Below are 12,612 nucleotides of genomic sequence, written 5' to 3'. Positions count from 1 at the left end.
ATCACAAAAATCAGCTTAACCCCGTGGGCTGCGACCTCCCCGGTCCGGCGCTCGGGGGAGCGGGAGGCAGAGGTGTTTCCCTTTGCGCCGGTTCGCTGAGGCGTCCCCTCCCCGGCCGCCGCTCGCTCACCGTCCGCGCCATCAGCAGGGCTGGGGCTGGCGCCCGGCTCGCGGCTCCCCGAGCCCTTCCCGGCCGACGGCCGCGCGCCCGGCGCAGCCTCCCGGGTTCCTGGGCGCCGGCCGGCAGCCCGGAGCTTTCGGTACGCAGCGGTGGAGAGTGCTTAGCGCCGAGTTCATCCTAAAAGAAAAAGATGCATGCATGAATCCGCGAGTAAACCAGGACGGAGGGCAAAGGAAACCCGGGAGCGGCGGCGACGAATTTTACGTTAAACCGCTGGCATCGTTGCTGCGCGTGAGAGCAATTCCCGCCGAACCGCTGCCCCGTCGCTACACGTTGCAGGAGGCGGCGGCAGCCGAGCCGGTGGCGGCAGGTACGGAGCGGGGACCGGCGCGGGGCACGGGCACGGGCACGGCCGCATCGCCGCCAGGCAGCTCCTCCGACGGTCTCGAGCTGCACGCTGAGGTCGCTGCGGCACATCCTGGCTCCCAGGATGGGTCTAAAAGCCGGGGGGGGGGGGGACCAGCTGGTTTTGCAGAAGGCAGACAGCGGGGAACGGCCTTGGGATTTTGCACGAGGTCTGGCTGAGGGGGGCAGCCGCGCCGACACAGCGCAGCTGCTTTTCCCCGAGGTGCTTCACCCAGCGGCATCCTAATTCATAGCAATTGCGTTACAGGCGCGTGCATTAGCCGAAGAGGAGCCACTCGGCAGCAGGGCGCCCGGGGCCGAGCCCCGGGCCGGCGCGCTTGGCAAGCCTCCGCGGGGGAGGCCGGCGGCGGGGGGCTCCGGACAGCTTTTCCTCCGGCGGTTTTGAAGGCAGCGGCTGCTTTCAGGCCGGTTCAGCCAAACGGGGCTGGGGGGGGGCCGGGACACAAGGCTCGAAGCTGCTGACCGCCGAGGGGCTCGCTGAAAGCCCCCGCTGCGGGGAGGGCTGCGCGCGGGCTCAGCCCGGCTCGGGCGGGGGGCGGCCGCGGGCTGGGGAGCAGCTCTGCTGCGCCGGGAGCACGGGGATGAGACGGGGCCGTGTGGGAGCCCGGAGGCGCCCGGCGCCAGCGAGCCCCGCGGGGCGGTGACGGTGACGGCGGCTGGCGCGCGATGAACCGCTCCGGCGACCCCGGAGGGGAGCACGGCGCAGGCTGCGCTCCTCTGCAAACGAGCTCGCTCGGGAGCGGGGGCAACCCGCAGCCACGCAGCCCCCCGCCAACCCCCGGGGTGGCCGGTGCTCACATCCCCACCACCGCTCGCAGACAGGCCAGGGAAGCTTGGGCTGGGGGGGCTGCAGCCGGCACCGGAGAAGAGGTGGGCCAGGTCCCTGGCGCAGCTAGGGAGTGCAGCGCAGTTGGGGGGGGTGTAAAGCACGACGTGCGACTTGCAGGACGCCAAGGAGCTTCTGCTCTAGCAAATACACTGGCAAAACGTTGGTCCACGCCGAGCGGCGTGCCAGCACGGGCTGGCTCAACCCTGCCCGGCAGCTTGGAGAACTGTCTGCTGTCACCCTGGGCTTCTCAGGGAAAGCGCAACTTGAGCAGGACCCAACTGCCCCAGGCTGTGGGGTGTGGGCAGGCCCCCATCAGCTTCCCAAACCTTCTCCTTGCTCAGCATCTTCTGCTTTTCCGTCCCTGACACGATGCATGAATTCACCTCATTTGAGGTGGCTTCCAGGCAAAGGAAACAACATCCCGAGCAAGAGGTGCTTCACCCTCACAATTTTTATCAACCATAAAAAAAAGAGGGGGAGGAAAGCTGGGATTATTGGCTTAGGGAGCGAGAGCAGATGTTGCACGCTGCAGCCGCCCCCGACCTCGGCACACCGCGGCGCTGCGGAGCGAAGCTGCTGGCGGGCACGGAAGGACCCAGGCTCGCCCCAGGCAGCCCGGATTACCGCATCCCTTGGGCTGGGAGTACCCGGTCCACGCCGCACGCTGCGGAGAGCAGAGGCCAGCTCTCAAGCCCGCAGATCTCCGCACCCGAGCTCGGCAGGCTGCGGCTATCCGAGGGCTCCTGGCTAGCGGCACCTGGGAAGTTCCCTTTGCAGAGGAACTGGAGACGGCCAGGGAAACCGCTGCACAGCGCGAGCTGAGCGGGCTGGGGTGCAGCCCGCCCGCGGCGACCTGCCAGCCCCCCAGGGCAAACTGCTGCCCGAGGCCGGGCAGAGACCTGCAACCTCTCCCCTGGGAGACCGGGGGCACCTGAGGAGCCGGGGGGGGCTCAGGACTCACCCGCTCCTGCAGGCTCACGAGAGCGAAGAAGCCCGGGCGGACGCGCAGCACCCTCCGCCCCGGCCCCGCCAGGGCCGATAAGCGCAGAGACCCGCGCGAGCGGCCGGGGGCCCGCGGCCCGCGCAGGCAGGGACCTCGAAGGCGCCGCAGCGCAGCGGGCTGCTTTAAAAATACTTTATTCTTTAGAAAATACAGCGTTCAGTACAGTGTGCTCTGCTTCCCCCAGGCTCCGAGCCCCCACCGCCGGCACGCGGCCCGGGCCGCCGGCTCGCGCCGTGCACCCGCGCCGGGTCGAGGCGACGTCGGCACGGTCACCGCCGCCTCGCTCGGGCCGGAGGGCGGGTTGCGCTGACCTGGTGCTTCCAGCTCCGGGGGGAAGGGGAGGGTCGTCTTCCCTCGAACCGCCCGCGGCAAGGCTCGCTCTGCCCCCAGGCTCCCCTGGGGAGGCCTACGCCACAGCACCAACCTCGCGTCCTCCAGAACGCGGTGGCGACGGCCCCGAGCGCCGGCGATGCCTCCAGCGCCGCCGGAGCGGCAGCCCGTCTCCAGCCACCCGCGGGCGAGCCGAGAGCGGCACCCAGACCCCAGAGGAGCCCGGCGGGGAACGGGGCGGCCAGCACGCGGAGGCCACCGTGGTTTTGGGGGCAGCCACCGTGGTTTTGGGGGCAGCCCCCGTGTCCCCCCCCAACACACAAGGGTTCGGGGGCGCCCACGCAGTATTTAAGCCGTGGCCAGAGCACGGCAGCCGCGAGCCGGGGCCCGGGCTAGCCGAGCGCGGCGGCTCCCCGGGGCAGCTGCAGAGCAGCTCCTGCCCGCGGCTCCGGGCCCCCAGGCTGGAGGCCTCACCCCATCTCTGCGCCCGCTTCCCCCGCGACACGCGCAGCCGGGAGCAGCGGAGGCAGGGCAGGCTCTCTCCTAATAGAAACTATAACAACAATAATAATAATTAAAAAAAAATTGAAGCAGCCAACCCGTGCTGCCAGGGGGGCCGAGGCAGGCTGGGGGCGCTGGGAAGCAGCCCTGCCTTCCCCTCCTCTCCGTTTCCTTGGGAAAGGCATCTATCCGGCTGCTCCCTCTGCCCCACCGGTGCTACCCAGGACCAGGGAGGACAGAGCTCAGGAGAAGGGACAGCGCAGGGTCAGGCCAGCTCCTTCCCTCCCTCGCTGGCCCTGAAGCTACCTGCAACCCCATAGCAAATACCAGCTGGTCCACGACCCACGTGAGTCCTGCTCGGGGACAGGGGGGTGAAAAGCCACCCCAAACCAAAGCCCATGGGGGGGGCCTAGGGCTCAGGGCCCCGACAGCAACCGCAAGCCCGGAGCCTGCGTCAGGTCAAGGAGAGGAAGGTGCCTGCTCCTGTCCTTAACCCGCCTTGGGTGGCAGATACGGGGCCGAGCCCGGCTGTAACGGCTCCCTCCGAGCGACGGGCCAGAGGCACAGTGACCCTCCTCCGGGGGAGATGCTGCGCTCAGGGCTCACAAAAGGCCCCCCACCTTCCTCCCCATCTCCTGTAGGCCAGGACTGCCATTTTCCATCTAAACAGAGAGGAGCAGAGAAAGGAAGCGGAGCTGGACACGGCCCTTCCTCCTTCCCATCTGCTGCCCGGCCCCCTGCTCGCACGTGCTTCAAAAGCCTGCGCAGGTGGCCCTGGAGAGAGGGCTTCAAAGTGTGGCCACACCACACACAGCCGCAGGTCTTAGGGAAAAGACGACGCTTCCCTCCAATTCACTCATAAAACCACCCCAGGGCCATGATATTTTGCATCTGTGTTACATCCAGCAGCCCACAGGAGCTACCAGCTCACCTCTCACAGGGCTTTCTGCATGGGCAAATGCAATGCCCAGAGGTGGGCTTGGGGGCCTCTCTGCCCCCCAGACCGCTGTGGACAGCGAGGGAAGATGGAGCCCAGCCGTGGTGGTGGTGGCTTCACAACCACCGCAGTACAGGACGCGCTGGGGAGGCCTTCGCCACCCGAGCACAGCCTGGGATGGCTGCAGGCTGGGTCCTTTCTGTTTGGGAAGGTGACAGTCTCCGCCCTGCTCTTCCTCCCCCGCGGAAGTCACACAGCCAGCCAGCAGGAGCAGCAAGAGCGGGGCAGCTGGGAAGCAACGGCTGCCGCTTGCATTCCCGCAGGGGCCCAAAGCCAGTGCCTCTGGCCACGAGGGATGCACAAGAAGCAGAGGGAAGAGGAGGGACGTCTTCATGCCCAGAAAGGCAAATCCAGATAAAATACAGGGCTGGCTCTCAGAGGGGACAAACTCCTGCCACAAACACCAACCACAGCCACAAAGCGCCCTGCACAGGGACAGTGTCCTCTCTGCAAGCCAACAGTGCCCGGCCATGGAGGGGCTGCTTAGACCAAGACTGGGAAGTGGAGAGCAGAAGTCTGTAGGAAGGGGGAGCAGAGAAAGAAGCATTTTGTTTTCTCGTATTAAACTAATCCCAACTGTCATTTCCTTCCTTTGCATAGAGCAGCTTGCAGGTAAGTCCTTCAGTTGGTGCAGGTACCAGGTAAACTGGGGAAAGCATCAAGAGCAACAGCTGCAAACTCAGGTGGGTCTAGAACAAGCTGGGGAAGTGTCCCCTGTTCTTCTTGTCCTCCTTCAACTGCCCCAGGTCTTGCACAAGAACATGGGAAAGAAACATAAAAATACACCCAGGTTCCCTGCCCCCCTCCCCACTGCTCCACGCCAGGATGGAAACAGGCTGTCCTGATTTTAAAAAGGAAAGAAAAAGAGGAAGGGGAGGGAGGAAAAAAAAAGATTGAAATGGAGGGAAAAGATCCCTAGGTCAGCAGAGAGGCCTGGGAGCGGAGGGGTGGAAGCTGGGAAACACCGTTCGGATGCTGTCCTGTTCACAGCCCTGTTCCTGCCCCGTCCTCCTGCCCCTCCGGGATCTAACTGTCTTCGCCATTCTCTCCTGGCCCTTTGATAAGTCGCTTCTGTCCTCGTTTCCCCACAGGCCCCTTGGGCTTGGCGAAGGCCTGCTTGAAGGCATGCTGCTTGGGGTGCACCTCGTCATAGAGGAACTCCGCCGTCAGCTCGGCTCCATCGTCTATCTCGATCTGCACGAGGAAATGACGGGTCAGGGCTGTGCTGCTGGCTCCTGCGCGGAGCGCCAGGGTCTCATCCCATTCTTCGGGGCACCAGAACACTCGCTCCCCCCAAGGGCCTCCCACCCCTCCTCTCCAAGCTCACCACTAGGGTTTACTCCAGGGCCTGGAGAAGCCAGGTAACAGCTACTCGCAGGAGAAAGCGCCAACCCTACTGTGCAACTGGCCCCTCACTCAGCTTCCCCACTGGACGGGCCAAGGACACCACAAGGGGTGCCTTGCTCACAGGAGGAAAAGCGTTTGGGTCTTCTCGTTACCCCAAGACCCTGAGTCGGAGAAACTCCGGGCCAGAAGGGATGCAGGCCAAATACCATTCCTCTCCCGCTAGGTAGGATAACCTTCCTCCAAACCCTCAGGCACTGGGGACACAGTTGTTAGGGCAAAGCACCACTGCTTCCATTTTCTCCACCTCTCTCTTCAGGCCACTTTGAAATGACTCTAGTGATACTTGAGGCCTCCCAGACTTCCCTGAAGGAGGCCCCATTCAAACCCACAGGACATGCTGCCCTTTGTACACATGCCTTTGATTTGACCACGGCATGTCCCCTTGCAGATGCCCTGCACGGATCTCTCCGGTTGCATGCAGGCAGCTTGGACTTACCTTCTTTGCTATCTCCAGGCAGAACTCCTGCTCCACAGTGTCAAGCAGCCGGCTCTTGCAGCTAGAGTAGAGCATGCGCTCCTTGATGCTGCATTTGTACCCAGGCATGGAGTAGATAAACACTGCAAGAAAAGAGCAGGGCTCACAGCACCGCCTACGTTCACGGCCAAGGAGCACCAGACGGGGCAGCCAGCAGATCCCAGTTCAGCCAAAGTTCTTCCAGTTCAAAGAGTCCCAGTCTACTGAGCTACAGAAGTCAAGCTATCCCACTGACCATATAACCTGCCCAGGCACCCCTCCACAAATCCCTTCCAGCTCTACTATGCCTTCAGATGCTTGTAACACAGCAGCCACCAAACCGTCACAGAACGCTTTTCATCAGCTCCCAGCACCATGTTTGGCAGCTTCTTTAAGCACCAAAGGGCTTGCTTCTTGTTAGGCTGGAGAACTGCAAATAGGAACCAGTTTGAAGCCACCCAGCACCATCCACAGCACCAGTACTGCTTGTTCCCCGAGATAGTGATACTCCAAAGGAGAGCAGGTAGTTGCCTGATCCCTGCTGCTGTGGGCAGAGCACCAGCTCTGGGGGAGCTGAGGTGGGGGTCTAACAAGGTAACCCCAGGGACAAGAGTACAGCCACAACTTACCGACAGACTCCAGGTAGTCTCCCTCATGAGAGTGCTTGTACAGGAAAAAATGGTAGCGAGCTGAGTCCTGGGGGATCCTTTTAGGCAGATCAGCTATCTCCGTGGGGCTTGTGTGCACCAGGTCTATGGTCTCCCGCTCCAGATCCAGCTTCTGATTGACAAGGAGATGGGGAAAGGCAAAGTGAGGGAGATTTCAGTGGTCAGTGGATACTTGGGGAGGGTCAGAAGAGCTGCATGAAGGACCTACCAACTGGATGTAATTGATTTTCTTCTGCTTTAGCGCCTGGATGGCTTGCTGAGCATCCAGCTGCAGGGGGAAGGCCAGGCCTTGCAGGGTCTGGTGCTTGCTTTCCACACTGATCTCCGTCTTCACCTGAAGACAGACAGCACCTTGAGCATCAGAAGAGACAGGAGACGCAGCAAGGAGTAGCATGGACAAAAAAGAAAACCCACCAACCACGTTGCCCCTCGGCTCCGCTGGGGACCAGCCACATTGGCCTGTAGGGTATTCCAGGGGAGCCCAGGCATTTCCTTCTGCCCACAGCCGAAGGCAGCAGCCTCGTACTAGCCTTTCCTGGGGCCAGGGAGGCAAAGCACACGGACAGCCTGCCTGCACCGGGGCCCGCCGTGTCCCTTCCCTCCTGCAGGAGCTGTCCTAGGGTCACCGGGGCAGTACAGGCACGGCCCTCTCCGGCCCGACCAGGCAGCCCGGGCCACCTCAGTGCTCCCCGTGATCAACACTGGGCAGCTTAACAACGTGCAGATGTGTAGGGGGAAGCAGATGATGATTCCTGGCAAAACTTCCTCAGACGCCCCAAGCAGAGGCAACGGCTACACCTCAAACCTGCGGAAGGTTTGTGCAGCATCACGTACAAGGAGCCATCTGCTGTCCATCTCGCAGTGAAAGAAACATTTAAGAGTCAAAAGGATTGTGGTGTTTCTCACAGTACCACTGCTCTTGGGGAAATAATCTCTCAGTCTGGATCCAACCATGCATCCTCACGCTGGCATTTCCCAACCCCACAGGTTTAGATAACCCCCACACACACTTCTGCACCATTGCTCCCAGCAAAGAACATCCCCAAATCTCACTGGCTTCATTTCCATTTCTGAGCACCAGACTGTGTTTGCAATGAATTCCCAAGGAGTTAAATAGCTGAGGGCTATTGTAACCAATGCTAGTGCATGTTCCAGTAGCAAAGTGTGGGTGAAGGGGGGAACCTTTAAATCACTGCATTCAACCTTGTGGGTCCATGGCCCCTTCTAAGGGGCCTGCAAAAAGGGACTTCAAACAAGCCCATCGTTGGTCAGTAACTGTGGCACACTGATACCCACTCCACTGCTGGAGTGCAGAAGTAGAGATCCACAGCTCAGAAAGGTCCCAGTCACTCTTTTCAAGCAAATCCTAGAAGACTGAGGCCCCACTTTGCATGAGCAGGAAGCATACAGCAGCCAGGCCTACAGCTAGGTCAGCAAACCCACTCTCCAGGACACCAAAACCCACTTCAAAGAGGGAGAGTGACAGAGTAGAGAAGTCACAGGTGCTTCCCAGTGGGAAGTCACATCCTCCCAACAGCACGTGCTCTCTGCAGCCGGGAGCCTCTGTCCCAAGCAGAGCATCCCCACTCGGGACAGAGGCAACCCCCCCGACAGGGGACAGCACGGAGGAAGATGTGACCCTGTGAAGAGGGAGGAGACAGCTCAACACACAGCATACTGCAGGCACGCCATACCTCCTTGGGGCTGGGGGACTCTACCAGCGATGGGCAGCAGCAACAGCCCCCTACCATCTGTCACAGAATACAGGGAGACGGAGTCACGCCGATGAGCAAAGAGAGTCCCACCTATCTGCAAAGCTTCAGGCACTCGCTTTGGCCCGCTAATAAACAGTCTGGCAATGGTAGCCTTGGGGCTCTGCTACAAGCGTGGCTTGGTTTTCTTTGGGATTAGTTTGAAGGGTTCAGGCAAAGAGAGTCCAGCCATTTTTTGATGGAGGTAGGCAAGAAAATCCACTCATGCTCAAAAACAAATCCAGAAAAGAGCATGAAATGTTTAGGCTCACATCTCAAAAATGGCCCAGAAGCAACAGGGGAAATTTGCCGTGGAAGCAAGCCTTGCTAAGGGTCTGGTTTTCACCAGGTAAAGGTGAGCGGCCCTTGCGAGGTGCCGAGCACGGGGCCCCAGGCCGGCAGCGCTGGAGGTCCGATTCTCCCGCCGCGGGCCAGGAAGGCTGCGCGCGTTGCGCCCTCGGTGACTCCAGTGACAGGCCACCGCTCGGTCGCCGCGCTCTGTAACGGGAGATGCGTGTTGTAACCGTGGCGGGACCAGAGCTCTGGGAAGATGAGGGACTTGCCCAGGGGTTACTCAGGGGATCAGCGGCAGGGCGAGGACTACCACGGCGGCCACCCCGCGGGTGGGCTGGGAGCTCAGAGCTCCGCAGCGACGCCGGAGGTGCCGGGCTCCCGCCGGCACTGCGCCGACAGCCTCAGCCCTCCCCATCAGCCCCCCAAAGCAGGAGAAGAGCCAGGAGCAAGCAAGTCCAGCTTCTCGGTCTCCCCCTTCTCCCTCCGTCCGACAGAGGCCTTGGAGCCTTGGTGACCCCCTTCAGATGCTTCAGCCCAAAGTCGGCCGGCCATTCCCGCGGGGCGGGCGAGGGGCTCGGCCAGCCGCGCTCCCCAGGGCCACTCGGAGGGCAGACGGGAGAGCGCGAAGCAGAGCATGCAGAAAACGCTGGGGAAAGAGAGACAGGCAGAGGGCGAGCGCACAGACTAGCCAGCGGGCAGCCTACCATCTCCGTGCTAGAGTCCTGCGAAGACGCGTCCTGGGAGCGTGAGGGGAGGAGAGAGACCGTCAGCCCGCCGCCGGCGCGCAGGGCGCGGGCGGGCGGCCAAGCAGGCGGACGCCAGCGCTCGACCAAGGCAAGGGGGCAGCACAGAAAGGGAATCTCGTCTGAACCGCGCAGGGGAGCAACGGACGCGCGGGAGAGGACGGAGGCCTACCGTCTCTCTGCCGGAGGCCAGGGGACGCAGGTCCTGGGAGCATGGGTAGGGATAACAACAACAACAACAAAAATACATGGAAGACACATCAGCACCAGAGCAGCTGGAGATGGAGAGCCTGCTCCCCTCTCGGAAAGGACACACGTGAGCCGGGGGGACGGGAAACACACGCAGAGCAGAGGGGTGACAACGGAGAGATGGTGGCTCTGCACACTGCCTTTGGGACCTACGCTGCCTCAGGGCAGCCCTGGTCACCTCTGCGGACGTCTCCGTGCAAAACCGGCTCCTGGCCTACCTCTTGCCAACTTCTCACCTAGGATAGCCCTGGTTGATCCCAACCCAGCCAAGTCCTGCATGAGCTGGAGAAACCCCCTGCCAGAAGGGCCCACCCAACACCCAGCCCTGCTCCTACCTGCGTGACCCGCTTCGTGACAGCGAGCCCCTCGCTGGCATCTCGCACAAGTGCACGGCCAGCCCCACTGCAGCGACCGGAGCAACCCACCGGCGCAGAGGCGGGCACTCGGCTGCTCGTTACAAAGCCTAGACCTGAAGGTTGCTGCTTTTAGGATGTGGAGACGAAGGAATTACAGCAGTCGCAGCAATTGATTTGGGGCTATCCCCCTCCAAATCACATACACACAAGGCTTGGGGAGAAGATGCTCAAGTCTTCAGCCTCTTCCACATCAAGTTCTGTGGAGGATTAGCCAGGGCTTCGCTGCATGTAAACATACAGCTCTCAGAAAGCAACTGTTCGAGAGCCATCCTGGGAGGGGAGGACAGAGCACGAGCTGACCTCCACGCCGCGCTTTTCCGCGGTCCCACGGAATGCCACGGACATCAGCAAAGGCCCAGAGCAAGGCGCGCGCGCGCGGGACTCGCGGAGCGCGGCCTTGCCTGGTTGCGCTCGGGACTCGCAGAGCACGGCCTTGCCTGGTTGCACCCTACGAAAAGCAGGTGCGGTGCAAAGAATTTACTACCGCAGCACCCCCAGAGCCTCATGTTTCTCCCCCTTGCATGCCTTGGAAATTAAATAAGGCTGGAAGGATTAGCAGAAATAGAGAGCTAAAGCTTCAACACTAAGCACACTAAAGGCAGAAAATCCCAAGGGACTGGAGGTTGTCCTAGCAACGTTAATTCTGCCACATACCACCTCCAGGATATTTTCTACTCCTTCCCTTGTTAAAATGTAAGCGCTAGCGTCTGGCTCATCGAAAGCCTCCTCATCACACAACCCAGGAGACACGCACGACGCAGCTGAGCGCGTGCCGCATTCTGCAGCTCCCAGCTCGAGCCTTGGCACGGACGCAGCTCGCAGGCTCCAGGACTGTGGGAGGCTTTTATATCATCTCCTTTCCTTTAGGGTCTGCATTTTTTTTTTTTTTTAAACATTGGATTACCAACCTGAAGCCTGTAGATAAACTGACGCACAGGGGACACTGGCTGTGCTCCCTGCACTAACACACTGTACGGTAGCTAAGAACGGCACTGCCAGACACCGGTCCTTCAGACACGGAGCAGTTTACGGGCCCAGCAGCCGTTCTTTAGCCTCCATTCTTTTGCCTCCTTCCACAGCTCCAAAGCTGCCTGCGTGTCCCCAGCAATGCCCACGACGCAGGACGCGAGCAACCGCGGGGAGCGGCTAAGCAGCGCTTTCCCCTCCCGCGCGGACCTGCTGCAGGCCGTCAGCGCCCGACGCGCCCGGCTCCCGCGACGCGTGCCCGCGGGAGGCCGCGGCGCCTCACCCAGAGCTTCTAGACCGACCCTCCCTTTGTGGGTGTTAGCGTAGCTCAAACGAAGTTAAAAGCGGTTTCTAGACCGCTGTCTGCTGACAACTTCCAACTCACTCAAAGCTGACAATGTGTTTTCTGGCTGTTTGAAAGCGTTCAAGGCGTGAAGTAAATGGCAAACTTGAGGGCTCCCACCATACCTCACCCAGCGTCAAGTAAGAGCGTATCATACAACATCACCCCCGTCCCTGCAATTCTCCAGCTGCAGCGGAAGCCCAGACAAAGCAGCCGAAGCCTCTCGAGGTCTCCTGCTTTACAAGAGGTTGCACAACTTTCCAGCTGGGACTCACTGCCAGGCAGGCCCACATGCAGGAGCTCCATCCTCCCGCTCTGCTGCTGCCTTTCACCTCCCACCTCTTCTCTCCCCTCACTTCTGAGCCTGGTATCTAGGGAGGTTCCCAGGGAACTTCTGCCGGCCAAGAAATACAGCCACCTTCAGGGTGAGAACTGCGTAACGGATCAGCATCTTGGACAGTCGTGCACCAAAAGCATAAGAAAGTGAAAATCAGAGGTGTGCTGGAAGCAGCAGCTCCAGGCGAGGGGCAGCTACATGCACAGCAAAGCGCCAACATCTCAACCGCTTGCATGTTAGCGTCTTTTAAAGAAACAGTGTCCCTTGTGTCGCTTCCAAAATACTAATCCATCTGTTAAACGCAGCGGTACGTGCAGGACGCTTCTCGGGGCGCAGTTACGATTCCTGAGCAGTAAGAAGGCCAGATGCGCAGAACTGCCGAGATGGGGCTGCTTTCCAAGTCTCTGCCAGCCAGGACGGCCTGCTCGCATACCCTCCTTATCTGCTCCCAGGGCAAAGAAACCGAGCGTTTATGCCAAGCGGCACGTGGGAGCTCTGACGCTGCCGCCACGGTACGTGGGGCTTGGACAGGGTGGGGACAGCGAGCGAAGGCAGGAATGCAGATTCAGGAGTGCTTATGTTCGACAGAGCAAATAAATCAGATAAAATAAATGCCAGCATCACATCACCTGCAATGCAGGTGCAATTACTCCAGCCTGCAATCGAATTACCTTCATGTAGCAGCACGGTCTGGGGTTTTGCAAGGAGATAAAGGCACCGCAAAGTTACAGAAGCGGTGTGACACCAGCTGGCAAGATGCAAGCACTGTGTGCATAC

At 60.9% G+C, this 12,612-nt stretch overlaps 1 protein-coding gene across 3 annotated transcripts in view; it reads right to left on the bottom strand.

The window, feature by feature from the left end:
- Positions 1–2,497: 2,497 nt before the first annotated feature.
- The window catches only part of TWF2 (twinfilin actin binding protein 2), a 28,141-nt gene continuing 18,026 nt past the window's right edge, over positions 2,498–12,612 (bottom strand). For all 3 annotated transcript variants that reach the window (XM_085302494.1, XM_085302495.1, XM_085302496.1), the window contains 4 exons: positions 6,945–7,070; positions 6,698–6,848; positions 6,051–6,172; positions 2,498–5,401 (listed from right to left, as the gene is read on the bottom strand). In XM_085302494.1, coding sequence (XP_085158620.1) covers positions 5,234–5,401; positions 6,051–6,172; positions 6,698–6,848; positions 6,945–7,070 — 567 coding nt within the window. In that variant the 3' untranslated portion in view covers positions 2,498–5,233. The remainder of the gene's footprint in view (positions 5,402–6,050; positions 6,173–6,697; positions 6,849–6,944; positions 7,071–12,612) is intronic.

This window comes from Rhea americana, unplaced genomic scaffold, assembly GCF_003343005.1.
Source record: "Rhea americana isolate MKP2758 unplaced genomic scaffold, rheAme1 scaffold_19, whole genome shotgun sequence".
In the NCBI taxonomy this organism is placed as follows: Eukaryota; Metazoa; Chordata; class Aves; order Rheiformes; family Rheidae; genus Rhea; species Rhea americana.
The sequence above is the reverse complement of the archived record's forward strand: the minus strand, read 5'-3'. Positions and strand labels throughout refer to the sequence as shown.